The sequence below is a fragment of the Spermophilus citellus genome (genome assembly GCF_964194105.1).
Source record: "Spermophilus citellus genome assembly, chromosome: 2".
Taxonomy (NCBI): domain Eukaryota; kingdom Metazoa; phylum Chordata; class Mammalia; order Rodentia; family Sciuridae; genus Spermophilus; species Spermophilus citellus.
In genome coordinates, this window is record NC_138183.1 from 195,058,338 (window position 1) to 195,075,348 (window position 17,011).

Sequence of the window (17,011 nt, forward strand, 5' to 3'; positions counted from 1 at the left end):
TGTGCTTTATGAGCAGGTGTTGCTGGAGCCCTTGCCTGTGAATCCCTGAGACCCCCTGTGTTGGTGTGCACACACGCCTGGAGGGCTCAGAGGCACGGTGGCTCTCTGTGAGGAGGTAGATGTCTAAGGTTGGGTGGTACCGAGGATCTGTGAACTGTTCCCGCAGCTCCCAAGAGTCACAGGAGAAAGGATTCAAATTGGGGATTGTGTTGTTTGAAGTCGATGGCTTCCAGTGTCCAAGGACAGACATCTCTGTGACCAAGATGTATCTTCATTCTTGAGCAGGACGAGGGATGAAAAGGAGGTTCAGGGCTGGGGAAAGCAATGCCCGGGCATTTGGGCATAAAGTTCACTGCTGTCCCCCTCCTCCCGGGAACAGGGGCTTGGGTGTGTGTGTGGGGGGGAGAAACTGTAGCCAAGAAAACCCGAGTGTGAAATTTAGATCTGAAGCCCAGACCATAGGCTTCATTCAACTCCGGAGCAGGCCTTCCCTTTGTAACCCTCCTCCTAAATGGGAGTTCCTCCCATGCTTGCATACCCTCAGAGATGGGGACCTCACTTCTTCCATGTCTCCTGGTGGCCTCTGCCTCTGTACTATGGCTTTGCCAGTAAGAAGGTCTTTTATCCCACTGGACAGATAGATACCAGCCTCCTGTGACATCCTGTGGGTCCCCAGGCTGTCAGGGGGCCACGGAGTTCAATCCTCCAAAACTGGAGTGTCTGAGAATTTGAAGTTGGAGACTGATAACCTCGAGTCTGTTCTGCTAAGCCTTCCTAGATTGTCCATCTTACTCAAATGAAGGACTTGGTTTCTAATTCCCTCCTTACATGGATCATGTCCTCTGGAAGAGGCTCATCTTGTCCTTACCTTAGTTCATTAACTAAGGATGGTTTAACCAGACTATAGAAGTGGAGGATCTGTCATCTTCCTTATCTGGGCTAACAGATCTCTATTAATATGGCCTATAATCTCAGCATTTTTATTTTTATAAGTCATACTTAACACTAGGGGCTCATGTTGAGCTTGTGGTCTGCTAAGACCCTCAACCTCATGTTATTTTCACCTGAATTGGGGGCCAAAGCATGCCTCCTTGCAGTTAATCACTTTGCTTTTTGAACAGAGACCTAGCCATCCACAGGGAAGATATCAGAAAGGACTTCCAGGGGCTGGGGAGAGGGCATGGCTGAGTGGATGCTGTGAGTCACCATTCTGCTTTGGCCCTGGATCCCCTGTTCCATTACCTTTCTCTTTGATCCCTGTGGCTCTGGCCAAGTTAATAGAGCGAGAAGCAGGGACCTTTGTTGTCTCCGTTCCGGCTCCCCAAGGACAAGGCCTGTTTCTGAGATGGGAAGGCTGCGAGGCAGCCAAGGCTGACTTCTTCCCCACTCTGGTTGCAGGAGTAGCCCAGCGAGCCTCTCCCAGGGTGTGAGGCCGGGTGCCCCTCTCAATCCAGTCCTCACCTGACTGTAAAATGAGACCTGCGCCCGCCTGGGAAGAGCCCGTGGCCGGCTGCAGGGAGTGTTTGGCTAAGCGCCTACTCGGTGCTGGACACTCCCTGAGGCACTTTTAGCCTCAGTTTCATTTTTATTTTCATTTTTTTATGTGCTCAGTTTCAGTTTGTCTTAATGCCAGCCTGTAAGGGGCAGTAGCCACAGTTGCCCCCAATTAACAGATAGATGACTGAGGCTCAGTGATTGAAACAAAACAAGCTGCTTGATACACAGTGAGCCGGGTATCAAGTTTAGGTGGGTTCATTTTTTTTTTCTGGTTATTTACTTTTTTTTTTTTACTGTATTTTTCCTACACTTTCAGAGCTGTCCTCAACTAAAGTACAAGAGATCTGGGGGCTACTCTTAACTCACTGTGAGGCCTTGGCTAAGTCCCTGGCCTTTCATTGAGCCTCAGTTTCCCCATCTGTAATACAAGGGACTTGGTCACTCGAAGGTCCTAATATTGTTTAATTCTGAGACCTTAGGATCTGGGGATTCAAGTATCTGAAGCCTCAGGCTCGGGTCTGAGCCGGGGGTGGGGGTGGGGGTGGGGAGCTGCCCTGGCCTGCCCAACAAAGCCCTCACTGCCCTCTCCTCTCTTCCAGGATGCTTTGCTGAGCCTGGGCTCTGTCATCGACGTTGCCGGCCTGCGACGGGCTGCCAAGGAGGCCCTCTCAGCTGTACTCCCCAGAGTGGTAGGTGCCCAACCTCGCCCCGCACTCCCCAGCCTACCCCAAAGCCTCGCACAGGGTCAGAGAGGAGGGGAAGAGGCGGGGCCTGATCAGAGGACCCTCATGGGGAACTGGAGGGTCTGGGTATATGTCCTCAGATGGCTTGCTGGAGGAGGAGGGCTGCAGCTAACACCAAAGAATGAACTTTTTAAAAAGAATCCCATAGTATCTGAGCCAGAAGGGGTCTTAGAGGTTAACTGGAAAACCTGACTCAGATAATGGAGGGGATTGCAACAGGACATGATGGCATCCGGTGGGTTTTGGAACATGTGCATAGGAGGTTTTGAGTGTGGGCACGAAGAGCTTCCTGGAGGCCAAGGCTTGCAGGTGCTAGACAGCTCAGCTTTGGTGACTGGATCTGCACTGGGTTAAGGTGTCTTGTCTGGAGACAGGAGCCTGGACTGAAATGACCCTTAGTAATCTTGAAGCTTCTCTCTGTCCCATCCCAACACTAAATGGAGTTGCAGATTTGGGGCAGGTAGAGGGTGGTAACCCTGGTCACATAGACCCTGAATGCTTTGTTGGGGAGATTGTGTCCCTCTTTGGTGGCCATGAGCCTCTCTCAACCAGGTTTTAATGCCTACTGTTCATGTCTTAAGAAGGAGGGTAGATCAACTGGCTGTTGAAGCCCAAATCAGCAGGGTCTCAGTTGTGTCATATAGAGGAAAGTAAGGAACTTTTGGAACCTGAGTGGGGGGTCTGACCCAGTCTAAGGAGTATGGAAGACTTCCTGGAGGGAGATGCCCAAATTGAGTCCTAATGGCCTTGAATGTCCTCTCCCTTACTCTCACCCCCAGCCAAAGGCAGCCTCTGTTCTGGGAAGTTGAGCCAACTCAGGATGCGACCTTCTTGCCCCGGCAGAGCCCATTGTCCCTGACTCTACATGATGGATGAACCACCGGAGGCCCAGAGAGGGAGGGCACTTCCCCCAAGGTTACACAGCATGACAGGAACAAATGGGACTTGGCACCTCAGCACCCCCATTCCCTCTCCTCAACTCTGCCTTCTCCAAACCTCCTAGAAGTTCAGCGCCCAGGAGGAGGGCTAATGACTGAGCTTTATTGAGCGTGAAATTGGTAGGAAGTGGGTGGTGTGTTGGCACCCAAAAATAAATCCTCCAGGAGGGGAATGGGATTGAGGCAACATCTGGCCTGGGGTAGAGGCACATCTGGAAAAGAAGGGTTAGGGGAAGCTGGCAAGGCAGTGTCCACAGGCTGGTCCTGAGGGCCTTGAGCCCTTGGGTGCAGCAGGAGGAGGTAACTGGCTAGGTTTGCACAGGCTGGGTGCCCTGGTGGCTGTGCCGGCATAGATGCCCTGCACTGGATTAATTGTAGTCCTAAAGCTGGGGGCTGGGTGACAGCTGTGATCCAGAAAACGAGGTTCCTGGGATAGCAGAAATGTCTACCCCAGTCCACCCAAGAGACCTGTCAAGAGCTAGGGAAGCCCTGACTTAGGGAGACCTGGCCTGATTCCAGGCCCACAGGGAGGTAAGGCAGGCGACGTCCTCGGCTGCAGGGAGGGTGGGGAGATGGGGAGGGGTCACCCTCCACCCCCCCACAGGATTGCTGCAGGCACCTGGCTTCCTCATCAGCACCCATTGTGGCAGGCAGCCCCGTCGCAGATGGTGCTGATGTGTCTGAAACCGTTCCCTCCTTCTCTCCAATACACTCAGCTAATTTTAACCCCGGAGGGCTGAATGAGGGGGTGGGAGACGCGGACATCCGGAAGTGAAGTGAGGCTGTGTCCCCCTCCACCCGCAGGATTACCACCCTCTCCCTGCGAGGGACGACTCTGTGTGCGCCTCGTGGGCTCCCAGCCTGTTTGGGCCCATACCTCTGGCCCCTCGCGGCTGCTGAAGAGAATGACAAGCAGAGCGGGTGGCCTCATTCCCAGAGTTCTTTTTTCTTGAACTCTTCCCTGGAGCCTCATCCCAGGAAGACAAGGGGGGTGCAGGGTCTTTCCAGTGTCTGCCACTCTCAGTCACATTGGGCTCTGTCATTCCCATCTGCCACCCCTTTACCTGGAAATGGTGCTGGGGCATCTCTTGTGGCCTGAGAGAGGGGCGCTGCCTAGGGACAGCCCCTCCCAGTCCTAGAGGCACTACTTCTGCTGAGATGGGTCCCGCACCTATTGAGGGTGGGCCTTCTTTACCAAGCACCCTGTCACCTCCTCCTGAAGGTTCCCTGATCCCTGCAGTGAAGGAGAGCCCCCTCCAGCCTGTCACAGAGAAAACTACAGAGTTGCACAGTTGGGCTGTGCAGAGTTGAGGGGGTGGGCAGGGACCCTTAAGAGTCGCAAGTTTCTGCTCAGAGGGAACGTGAGGTTTTGCCTGTGGGTCAGTGAGAGCGACTTCTGTCAAGACGTGGCCTGCAACGAAGGCCAGTACTGCTCTGGGCCCGCGGGGGAGGGAGGGTTGGAGAGCTGAGGACTTGACAAGCTTTGAGCAAGAGCTTTGATCTCACTCTAGGGAGCGATCTGTCCAAAATACAAATCTGCTCATCAGGTTCACTGCCTGCCTGGCCCCCAGCTGTGCTCTTAAGGCCCTTCAAGCTCAGGCCTGCTCACTCCGAGCAAACCCCTGGACCTCTGGACCTACCTGCACACCTGGTGCTTGACCCACGAACTGGCTCTCTCTCCCACCTCCAGTCCCCAGATGTGTCCATTTCTCATTCAGTTACAGCCTAAAGCTCTCTTCCTCCAGGAGCCCTCCCACAGTGGATGGGTGCAGTGCCCTCTCTGCTGTCTCCTGGCTCTAGTCACAGTCGTGTGTGTGTGTGTGTGTGTGTGTGTGTGTGTGTGTCCTGTTGTTTGCCAAACACCTGAGGCTGGAGTCAGGCAGGAAAGTATCCAGGGTGGAGGTGATTGGTTTGCACTCAAACCTTTCAAACTCTTTCCTCAACACCTTGGATTTAGGGTAAAATCCAAGTTAGAAAAGTTGGCAGATTCATGGATCAATCACTTTCTGCCCAGAGATCCTTCCGAGACTAAAGGGTGAGGTACTCGGTTTATAAGGCTGTTTTGGTACTCTGGCTGCATGTTAGAACCACCTGGAGAGTAAAAACAAACAAAAATGTCAGAACCCTGCTCCCAGAGAGGTACAGACCCTGTGTATAGACTGGGACTCGGCCACTGGGGGCCTCTCCAGAGGGCTCATGAGTGCCTTTTGTCTTAGGAGACTGTCTACACCTACCTGCTGGATGGGGAGTCCCGGCTGGTGTGTGAGGACCCTCCGCATGAGCTGCCACAGGAAGGGAAAGTCCGGTAAGCCGTTCCCTGCACCCCCTTTGCCCTCTTGCACTGCTGAGGAAGCTCAGAGTGAGAAGGCCAAGGCTGTAGCGTCTGTGAGTTTGAATCTATCCCATCATGCCATGAGAAGCGTCTGTGGTGACAGTCACCTGCATTTGAGAATATGGAGCCCCCCTGCCTGGGTTCAAAGCCCAGTTCTGTGTTTACTGAGTAATCTTGGGCAAATTATACAACCTTTCTGGGTCCAGTTTTCTTTCTGTTACATGATGAAAACTGTAGTTCTTGTAGGGTTGATGGGAGTATTCAACACATTTAACACATGTCAAGCACTTAAACCAGCTTGATCCATGATGAGGGCTATCTATCTGTTTGGTATTATCATTATGACAGAGGATCAGAATCAGGGATTTTAGGATCAGGGCTCAGTATCCTATAGTCCCCTAATACCTCTGAGCCCACTGAATTCAGCTTCTTCATTTTATAGAGGGGGCAGGAGACATACTTCAGGCCACATACCAGGTGTGAGGTCTCCTTGTTCCTGGGTCTGCAGTGGTCAGTAAGAGGAGGAGACTGGTCAGAGGAGGAAGTACTGATGGCAGAAGTGCAGGTGCAGAGGAGGCTGGCTCCAGAGGACTCGATGTTGTTTCCCAAGAACGGAAGCTAGGGCCATCCCGTGGTCCAGGAGCACTGGGCTGGGAGCTGAGGGCAGAGTGGGCACTGGTGGGGGTGTTCCCAGGAAGTGGCTCTTCCCCGGTGCCATGTGGTTTCAGAGAGTACCTGAGGCTTCTGCACCCCATTCACAGAGGCCAGGAGCAGCATTTGGTCTGGAGAGGCTGACTCGCAATCCTGAGGTCCCTCCTGTTACCTGGAACCCTGGATCCCAGGATGGTGGTCTCTCCCTGCCCCCCTCCCCAGCCCATAGAAGTAGCTGGCTTTTCTCCAATAGGCCAGAGCCTTCCCACCTCCTGTCCTGTCCCTGAGGTCCTTGGGGGTAGGGAGCTGTGACACTCCCTTTTAACTTCTCCTGGCAACTTCTTCCTTCGAGGACTGTGTGAACAAAGCCACCCACTGTCCCCTCTGGCCTCTGTGTCCCATCTGTAAAATGATGGGATATAACTAGAAAGTCTTTGGAATCTTAAAGGAAAAAATGCTGTAAGGAGCTTGGGTGCAGTTCAGGGGTAGAGTGTCTGCTTAGTGGGCACAAGGGACTGGGTTTGATCCCCTGGGGGAGGGAATATAATAATGTCTTCTTATTTTCTCTCAACTAGCTCCCCCTACCTCTAATTCTAAAGAACTTTGTTTAATAAGAGCTTAATTCCTCCAGGAAGTTTCCCCCAAGCAGCCAGGAAAGGCCTTCCTGGGAGGGACGCAGGATGACAGGATAGGGAAGCAGGGGTGGTCCTGAGGGCTTGCTCTGCCCCTTCTGGCCTGCAGCACCGCCTCTGGCTGCTTGCCCCTGGGGGAATGGGCAGCTCTGCCATGCCCCCAGGTCCTTTGAACCAGCAGCCATTCAGCATCTTCCCCATAACCGCCTGAGACCCAGCAAAGCCTTTGGAAAGGGACGGGGGAGAAAGGCAATTAAAAATGAAGGCTTAAATGCAAATAGCCCAGAGCTTGTTGGAGATTGAGAGGCAAATGCCTTCTGGAGACAGGGGTCAGGTTCCAGGAGGCCACCATGGACCAGGGAAGGAGGAAGCAAGAGGGTGAGGGGTAGGGTACCCCAGGGACACAGAGATCAGCGTTCATTCAGGTTGGCAAGGACCTTGGTTTGGGGGTGCAGGCTTAGGCCTAATGCTCTCTTCCAGAATCTTTGCTGTGCCTGCCCCCCGTGTGTCCAGCATAAAGGGTCAGGTGTTCAGCTCACCTCCACCTCTAGGAGTGCGAGGCCCAGGGCTGGCTGGGCCCTGCTCTTGGACACTAGCAGCAAGACCAGGGCTTTAGACATAGGTGTGTGTGGAAGAGGTAAGAGCCTAGAATGGCAGCCAAACGCGCTTGGCTTCTGGTTCAGCCTGCCTCACTGTGTCCCACCTATGTGTTGCCTTAATGACAATGGATGCCAGTGCTTAGCACAGTGCCCAGCACACAGTAGGAGCTCAGGGATGGCGGGTTGCCCAAGTTCCTCCAGTGATTAACTTTGGGTGACCTTGAGAAAACGACTTTCCTTCTGGCTTCAGTCTCTTTTTCTGAGAATCAGGTGAGGCTGGATACAGGTTTTCTTCAGTGGTGCCCCTGTGGCTCTGGTCCCATCAGGAGGTGGAGGCACCTGTAGATGGAGGTGTGGGTGGTGGCGGGGTGGGTGTGCTTCTCCAGGAAGCCCAGGACCGCTGGCGGGGCTGGCAAACAGCAGCAGCTGTGACATGGAGGCTGGATCATAAAGGCAGATAAGGCCCTTAGAGGAAGGGGCAGAGAAGCAGCTAAGGGTGGTGTGGGGGACAGCAGGGTGGAGGTGGGTCTGGGCAGGAGTGAGTGAGGGGCGCCCTTGAGCCTCGTTGTCCCATCTGTCCTGCCCCCTCCCACCTGCAGGCTCTGGGATGCCCCGCTCCACCCCCAGGCTTCCTTCTGTCCTGCTTGTAGATGCTGCTTTTCCCCTGCAGGATCCTCCCCTGTCTCACCTCCACCTCAGCCAATTCCATTTTCTTTTAGTGGCCCCGCCAGAGGCCCTCTTCCACAAGCCTGATCCACAGCTCCCTGGCACTGAAGAAGATCCAATCTTCAAAAAAAAAAAAAAAGGGGTCTGGTCATAGTGGCCTTCCTGGAGATTAAATCTGTCCACAAGGAGCTAGGAGTCGGGAGAACTGGGTTCCAGGACACATGGCCGCAATCATGACCCCATGTACTCTCTAGTTTTTTGTTGTTGTTTTGTTCTGTTTTTTTGTTTTTCCAGTGCTCAGTATGGAACCCTGGGCCGTGTGCATGCCAGACGAGTGCTCTACCACTGAGCTACATCCCCAGCCCCCTGCTATCTCTCTGGACCTTGTTTTACCTTTCTGTGAAATGATAAGGTTGAACATTCTGTTGTCATGGGCTGGTCCAGCTCTGAATCTTAGGGGCCGCAAGGGGCCTCAGGGCTGGAGAGGAGAGAATCCTAGGAGGCTTCACCTCTCTTTTGTGGGTGCCCCCACCCCAATCTTCCAGCCTATTTCAGTCTCCAGACTGCCACCTTCATCTTTTCATTGCATCGTTTGCTACCCTAAAGCCTCTGATCACTCGCCACAGAGCATGGGAGACCTCAGGCCCCATAGTTACCAAGAGGGCCCCTGCTCAGGCTGGCTGCCATTACCACTAGGGGCCCAGGGCCCAGAAATCTCCCTCAGGGCAGACCTGGTCTCCTCTCACTGAACAGTTTATCTGCCCCTCTGGTTTATCTGGAAAACACAGGGACTTGTCTGTTCCCTTCTCTGGATGCTCACATTTTGGGGAAAAGAGAGGGAAGAAAGGGTCCAGGTCTGGGCTCAGATCATAATTTGTCTTCAAGAGAGAGATGAAAGGTCAGAGAGAGGTTGATCCTCAGTGAGAAAGGGAGGGCTAAATGAGGGGACGGGGACTCAGTAAGGAGAGGGGACCTCACTGAGAGATGGGGGCTCAGTGAAGGAGGGGCGTCAGGGAGAGAGGTTGGTGTTGTTGATGAGATGGAGCTCAGTGGGGCACAGGGCTCTTCAAAGGCAGGCTCAGTAAAGGGCCTGGGCACTCAGGGCTGGGGCTTCAGGGGGGTGGGGCTCATCGAGGGGCCAGGCAGGGGGTAGGTCTCCTTAAGGAGAAGGGGCTTACCCTGGAAGAAGATCAGAGAAGGATGTGGGGAAGGAGACCTGGGCACTTAGCTCTTTCCAGGCTGTTGACCTTACCAACGGAGAGCTTTTCCCTCTATTCTTTTTCCATTAAACAAATAGTTGTTAAAGGGACGGAACAGTCATAAAATCCACGCCTGTTCCTCTCTCCACTCTGCCCATCTGTCTTTATCTTTAGGGGGCAGACCATGACCATTCAGGGACCCAGGGCTGAGTCATTGGTCTTCAGCTGGACAGCTGGCCCTGGGGTGTGGAGTCCCCCCAGCCCCAGCATCAGCCTGGAAGACGGGGCGGGGGACTGGAGAAGGAGAAAGGGAGGAGCTGAGGAGGAGGCCAGGAGGGCCTGAGTGGAGAACCATCAGGGGGACCTAAGTAATGGGAAAGCCCCACTCCCACGTGATACCTTGCCTCAGTTGCCTTGAGGGGACCTCAGGGACATGCAGGGGAGGTTTCCAGTTAGCCTTTGGGGATCTGGGGTTAGAGCTCATTGAGAGTTGGAGTTCATAAGCCATGAGCAGAGGAAGAAGTTCTGTGCAGAAGAAAGGCTGGGGCATATCCTTTCATTGGGGTCCCTGGGGAGAGGCTGACGCTGCCCTGGGTCTATGGGTGGGCAATGATAGGGGTCCACTGGGGAGGCTGCAGGACTTACCAGCAACATAGGACTAGCGCCACCTTGTGGCTTCCTGATAACCAGCGTGTCAAAGGCCAAGTAGCTGGGTGGGGTTTAGCTGAGGGTCACTCCTGTCCTAATGAAGTCCCAACCTTCATCAGTTTAGTCCATTGTCCTTCTGCCGCCCTAGCTCTCTCTCCTTCCTGGGGTGATTCCAGGTAGTCAAGATAGCCCCAAACTGAAGCCCAGCACTTGGGCAGACTCAAGCTCCTGGATGTAGGGGTGAGAAGGTGGGAGACACCACTGGTTTTTGTAGATTCTGAATTGGTCAAAGGGGCCAGGAGGGAACTAGTCTGTGTGACATTGAATGAGATGCTCAACCTCTTTGGGCCTCTGTTTCTCCAGAGGCTGTGACCTCCTGATCTGGTGACTTGCAGGCTGTCCCCTCTTGAGTCCTCATCTGACCTGTACTGGATTCCCCTTAGTGACTCCAAATGCAGACACCAGAGTACCAGTCCCCTAAGCTTCTCTTCCATCCAGATCAGGCAGTTCCTATAAAAACATGGAGGCAGCAGGAGAGATGAGGAGCCCAGGACAATTCATCACTGAATTGAATCCAGAGGCCTGGGGGAGGGTGGAATGTATGGCAGGGCAGAGAGAAATGCCTTCTTTCCACAGTCGACCTCCCCTGCCTCAGTTTCCACTGTCACACCTGGGTACTCATGCTAGTCTCCTGCTCAAGTGTCACAACTCATCATGTCTTTGGGATGGTTCAACCTAGTTCTGGTGCCAACTGCCTGGCGCTTCCAATTATTAGCTGCGTGATCTTGGGCACGTTACTTAATCTCTTTGTGTTTTAGCTTCTCTATCTGAAAATGAAGTTGATGGTAATCTCTAACCCATAGAGTTGTTGATAATTCTGAGCTAATCTCTGTGAGTTGGTTGGACTGTGCAGAGCACAGAATAAATGCCCAATAAATTCTAGTTATGATGGCTGCCTGTGGAGTATTGCTCCTATGCTTTGCACCAAACTTCCTCTACAGCTATTTTCCGAGGTCGTGGTGGGGAGGGTTATACTCTCCCCCACCTCCATTCTCCCAGGGAGGCCCAGAGAAGTTAGGTCACTTGCCTAAGGTTGAGAAGCAGCAGGGGCGGGGTTTGACCCAGGCAACCTAGCTCTCAGCCTGCCTGTGCGCTCCCTGATCTCCCCACTGCCTGGGGCTCCACACTGGGCTCCACACACATGCTTTTCCCACATCTACCAGAAGGAGGCACCAGAGACCAGGCTGTAGCTGCCTGCCCCTGCACCTGGGACCAGGGTCTCGACCCTCAAGGGTCCTGGTTTCATTTTTGTCCTCCTCTATTCCACCCTAAGGCAGGTCAAGCTGTACAGATCCTCACAGGTGTGCAGGGTCCACCCTGCTGTGTGTCCCCAGGCTGGGTCTTGCTCTGCTTTGATCCCAGGACTGAAAAGTGGCACCGTGTCCTTTTTTCAGAGAGGCTGTGATCTCCCGGAAGCGGCTGAGCTGCAATGGGCTGGGCCCCTCGGACCTGCCAGGGAAGCCCTTGGCCAGGCTGGTGGCTCCGTTGGCTGCTGACACCCAAGGTAAGGGCGGGGAGCAGGGCAGAGTAGGGAGGGTTGCGGTTCTGCTCCCAGGTCATGTATGTCTTCTGCCCGTCTCACCTCTGTCTCCTCTCTCTTGCTCTGTTTCTCCATCAATCCCTCCATCTAATTCTCTCTCTAATGTGCTACTAACCTCCTCAAGCCTCAAGTTCTTAACTGTAAAATGGGGACAACGGTACCCACCTTGAGGGGGCGTAGCAAGAAGCAAATGAGATGACGCATGTTAAGGGCCTGGCACCTACTAGAGCTCAGTGGACAGTGGCCATGGTTACCGCTTGTGCCCATTGGCAGATGGGGCTGTAGTTATTGTCATGGTCTTTGTCACTTTCTCTGTTTCTGTTTCTCTTCCTCTCCATGCTCCCTGTCCGCCATGTCTCTCTCTGCCTCGTGTCTCAGTCTCTCCAGGTCTCTGTCCTCTGTGTCGATGTGGAAAGTGCACAAGACTGGGAGTCAGGAGACCTGACTTGCTGTGTGACCTTGGGCAAGTCACTTCCCCTTTCTGGACCTCAGTTTCCCAAAGTGTAAAATAGGGGTGCTCATCCTTACCTTCCTCCCTCCCTCCCAGGGTTGCTGGGAAGATCACAGAAATTTCTCTAGTGAGGGGGTTTCCTTCTCCACAGGGGTCACTGCTGTGGTTGTTTTTTGTCACTGGCTCAGGCACCCTCTCTCTGTCTCACCGGGCCTCTGGGTCTTCCTGTGTCTCTGTCCAGGCCTCTCTCTGTCTGTGTCTTTGTCTCCTTCCCTGGGTCCCTGCTCAGTATCTCTGAGCCTCACTGGCCCCACAGGACCACCTCATTGCCCTCTCCTCCTCAGTGCTGGTCATACCGCTGGTGGACAAGGAGGCCGGGGCTGTGGCAGCCGTGTTCTTGGTAAGAGCCCACCCAGGTGGGGGTAGTGTGGATGGGGGAGGGGGCAGTGGGTGGGGGCTGTGTGTGTGATGAGAGCCGCAAACTGGGGCAGAGAGGGGAGGTGGGGTCTGAGGGGAGTCTGGGGGCATCCCCCACGCCCAGTGGTGTGCCCCACCTTGGATGGGCAGAAGTGGGTCTGGGCTCAATCCCCACCTGTGCTCTCAGCCCCCGTGGAGTTGCAAAAGCCCAACCCAGGCACAACCCTGGCTTGTTTCTTCTTTGGGATCCTCCTAGTGTATTGGGGACAGTGTCCAACAGGGCAGAACACAGTGAGATGGGACACGACTGACAGACACTGAGGAAGGACCGGTGGACATGAGAAGCTGAGCAGCAGACGCTGGGAAACTCAGTCAGTGATAGGGGTGGCTGGAACCGGGGCTCTTGAGGAGGCCCATGGGGTGGGGACCCCAGCCAGGCCCCAGCCAAGGCAGCAAGGGGACCTCCTGCAGGGGCCATCAAGGGAGATGGGGAAGGGTACTCTGTGGGAAGTGGAAGATGTGAGGGGTGCACTGCAGGGCAGAGCTGGGCAGGGGACCTGGTCAGGGCTCCCCTCTGCCTTCTGCTGCCCCTTGTGGAGGAGAACCCCAGGCTCTGGCTCACTGGGTGGTTGGGAGGGTGGTGAAGGTGCCTTGCAGAGAAGATTCTGTCTCTTGTTCAGCCTTTTCTTCCCTGTGAAGTTGGGGGTTCAAAATCCTTGTCCCTGTCCCAGGGAAGGAAGGGTTAGCCCCCAAATTGCCATCACTGGAGGTCTGCTTCCCCCGAAGTGGCTGCCACCTGGGCAGATAAATTAGCCTGCCTTAGTGTGCCTGGGGGACTCCTCCCGAGCTCATTAAAATGGAATTAAAGGTTCTGAGGCTTCTGACCTTTCCCAAGCTGCTGGGGAAGGAGAGTGTAGTGGGAGTGGGGGGCGGCCTCCAGGGGAGCAGGGGAGGAGGACTTGGCCTGCTCTCCTCGCCCCATCTGCCCAACCGAGGGAGACCAGGCCCCTCCTTAGCTTCTTCTGCAATCTGCTCCCACCTCCAGCTTCTGTTCCTGCAGGGACTGGATACGCTGTTGGCAGAGTTCTCAGTGGGCTGCCTCCCCATCTCCTTCGCGCTTGTGTGTCCCAGAGCTGGTGGGTGTGGAGAGGACCAGGGCTAGGAGTAGTGCAGAGGTGTGGGGTGGGGAGTGGCCACCTGGTCCACCTCCTTCTCTATTGAGGGTCTGGGGTACCAGGCTCCTGAGAAGCCTCACAGACCCTCAGTGGAGTCTGGGTTGAGGCCATGAGGACAGGAAAGGGATGCAGATTTTGGCAAGGGGAAGACATCCTAACTATGGTTAGCCCAGGAGTCCAGGCCTTGGGCTTTAGAGTGAGGAAAGGTGTGTGTGTGTGTGTGTGTGTGTGTGTGTCTGTCTGTCTGTCTGTCTGTCTGACTGACTGTCTAGGAGGGTGTTGAGATCACATCACTTAAATCGAACTCACCCAGAAGAACTCTGCTCTGGGCCACATCCCAGGCTGGGTGCTGGAACAAATGTGTCTGCCTTCTAGGAAATTTCAATTTGGGGAAAGGCAAGGATACCCTTGAGCCACCACAGATCAAATAAAATTAGCACTACCAGCAGGTGTTCTGGTAGCAGAGGCTGGAGCAGCCTGGGGGATCTTACAGTGAGGAGAGAGCTGAGAGGTGCTTTGGGGCATGGATAGGAGTTTTACAGACAGAGAAGGGAAAGGGTTTTCCAGATAGAGGGAACCCCATAAGCAAAGACAGGGGGCGCCGTGTGGTGTGTTGGGAGAAGAGTGTGGAGAGGTAGACATGTAGGGTGTTGAGGAACATGCTGCCCAGGGTTTTGACTTCCAGAAATTTCCCATAACCATTCTTTTACCTCCTCAAATACCCTGGGCAGAGAAGTGTTCTTAAATGTTATTTGGATGATTCGCCTTCTGCCCCTCCTCCAAGTCTGCACCTTCCCACTCAGGTAGAAATACACTTCCCTAGGATGCCCGTCTCCCCAAGAGATATGAGAGCAGAGGGTGCAGAAGATAGAAGGATACTGCAGGGCAGATCTTTGGGAAGGCTGAGTCACAAGCTCCTTTCTCGACAATCCCCAATCCTCTCTGTAGGCCTCTGCTCTTTGTAGTCATCAATTCACCCATTTATCCATCTACCCATCCACCCACCCACTCATCTACCCATCCACCCATCCACCCATCTATCCATTCATTCACCCATCCATCCATTGAAGAACTATTTCTGGAGTACCCACTAGGTGCTAAGCACTGTGCTAGGCTCCAGGAACAGATGTGACCAGACAGGCTCTGCTTTCACAAACCATAAAGTCTGGAGGGCATGAAACAAGTGAACAAAATAAGGATAGAATTGCAAACGATGCAAATCCTAGTGAGGAAACCAGGAAGCCCTGCGAGGAGTGCTGTGAGACACAGTTAGCAGAGTGCTCGCTGCGGAACATGCTGCCCAGGTGCAGGGCTGGGGGGCTCAGTTCTGGCCCTGGCAGCTCACAGCTCAAGGCGCCTTGATTGCAGATTCTTTGTGTAGGAAAGTCTCTGACTCGTTCTTCAGTTCTGGATAATAAGTCCCTTTGAGGAGTGGGCGGCCCTTGGTCTCTGGCATTTGATGCTTGATTTGTGCTCGCTCTTTCCCCAGCTGTGCCTGCCACACCAGCTCCTTGCATGGGGATGGGGTGTTTGTGGGGCTTGGTGAGGGTGGGGAGCTAGCTGCTGCTCTGGGCTTTAAACCATTTCTACAGCCCCAGTGCCCACTACTGAGTGTTCCCCTGGGGCCCAGACTCCCTCCCTGAGTAGCAATGGCAATTGCAACAAAAGGCCACGTGTGCGTTGGGGTGATTGTGTTTGTGTGGAGGTGGGGCATTAGAAGAGTGTGCATGGCTCTTGGGTGTATGAACTCAAGTTTCTTATGTTTTGGTGTGAATATGCACATGCGGGTGATATAGACACTAAGTGTGGGTGTGAGGATGTGTCTGTGACTGCACTGTGTGTGTGTGTATGTGTGCACGTGCGCACACTTCCATGGGAAATATGAGTGTGTGGGGGGGGGGCGCTGAGGTTCTTCATCAGAGTACATATGTGTGTTTGTGCACAGACTGGTTGGGGTGGAATGAGGCATCCCAGGGGTGTGTGCTGGGGTTGGCAGGGAGGGGGCTCCATGATCTCTTCCTCAGTCTTTCAGTCTCCAAGCTCTGCATCTGGGACCAGGCAGTTTGGGCAGCCCAGGAATTGTTTGCCCCCACAGCCTAGAGGAGTGCCAACCTTCCCTTTTCCCAAGAGATGGGCCCAGGTCCAGGTGGAAGGAAAGGGAAGGATGCCCTCCTCCATGCATAACAGTAAAATGCCAGCATATTTATATAAACCACATGCAACTGAATCCTGGCCTCACTTTCTTTCTTTCAACCCTCTATCCTGTGGGAGCCATAGGGGGAGGTGTCATCCATAGCTTAAACTTTGACACCATCCTTGGCCACCCAGGTCTCTTTGAGGTCTTCCTGCATCCAGTCTTGCCTCTCCTAATTCACCTTCCACTCCATTGACTATGGCCCCCAGGCTAAAGCCCAATTTCTTAGCTTGGCCCTCGAGGCCTTTCCCTATGTGGCTATGTAGACTCTTGCCCTGCCCAGGTCCTCATTTCCCACACACCAACCAGACTACCAGGACAGCTTCCTGCCTGCAGCATCCTCTGTGGCTCTGCTTGTCTTACCCATGCTTCATTGTCAATACAGGGACCCTCCCAAATGCCCTCCCCCTGAGCCAGGTTGTCTGCCCTCTCTTTCTTCTTCAGGTATGGGCTCCACACCTTCCCTTAAGTGCATCCTCCCAGGCTGCCCACTTCCTCAGGCTTCTCCATCTGCTCCTGGCAGGGGACCCACAGAAGAGGCAGGCAGGGGCTGCTGAGGCTGGGGAGGGAGGATGGAGGAGGAGTCCCCAGTACAGGCCCTGCAGGGAGCCCCACAGGAGGTGAACCTCTTCAAGGCGACAGGAAACTAGTGAAGCAGGTGGGGAGCATTGCTGGCAGGGCCTGCAGTGGGCCCCCTAGACTGTCACCACTCCATTTTCCTCTTCTAGCACCCAGACAGGCTGGAGGAAGGAACTCCATAGAGTTAGAAAGATGGCTAAGGGGAGCCCTGGTGACTAGCATAGGGAACTTGGAGAGGGACAGGATAAAAGGAGTAGGGGGTTGGTGAGAGGGGATCTGGGGAGGGAAGGTGTAGGCAAGGAGCTGTAGGGCAAGGCTGTCTTAACTCTGCCACTTTCTGCTTTGTGGACTTGGGCAAGTCTCTAAACCTTTTTGGGCCTTGGGTCATCTGAAGCTTGTATCACACAGTGGTGAGAATCACAAGTGAGGCACAGCACTTCATCAATCCATTCATCCACCCTCCCCTCACCCAGCAGATGTGTCATGTTGAACTCCTTCCTTTATTCCAGACTGAGGGGTGGCTCTAACTGGAACTCAGAAAGAATGGAGCTGGGAGGCTGAGGCTAATACCACTAATTCTATAATCAGGGCCTGAAGGATCCCATGAGTGGAAGACAGGGTTTAAAGTTCACCTCCCTGACACTGTACGCATGGTCTGTGCTGTCGGTGGGACTGTGATTTTCCTTGTGA

General features: G+C 54.1%; 1 protein-coding gene across 3 annotated transcripts in view; it reads left to right on the forward strand.

Annotated features, from left to right (window-relative positions):
- The window catches only part of PDE2A (phosphodiesterase 2A), a 59,850-nt gene that overhangs the window by 29,877 nt on the left and 12,962 nt on the right, over positions 1 to 17,011 (forward strand). For all 3 annotated transcript variants that reach the window (XM_081279018.1, XM_081279016.1, XM_081279017.1), the window contains 4 exons: positions 2,097 to 2,186; positions 5,395 to 5,483; positions 11,360 to 11,469; positions 12,301 to 12,356. In XM_081279018.1, coding sequence (XP_081135144.1) covers positions 2,097 to 2,186; positions 5,395 to 5,483; positions 11,360 to 11,469; positions 12,301 to 12,356 — 345 coding nt within the window. The remainder of the gene's footprint in view (positions 1 to 2,096; positions 2,187 to 5,394; positions 5,484 to 11,359; positions 11,470 to 12,300; positions 12,357 to 17,011) is intronic.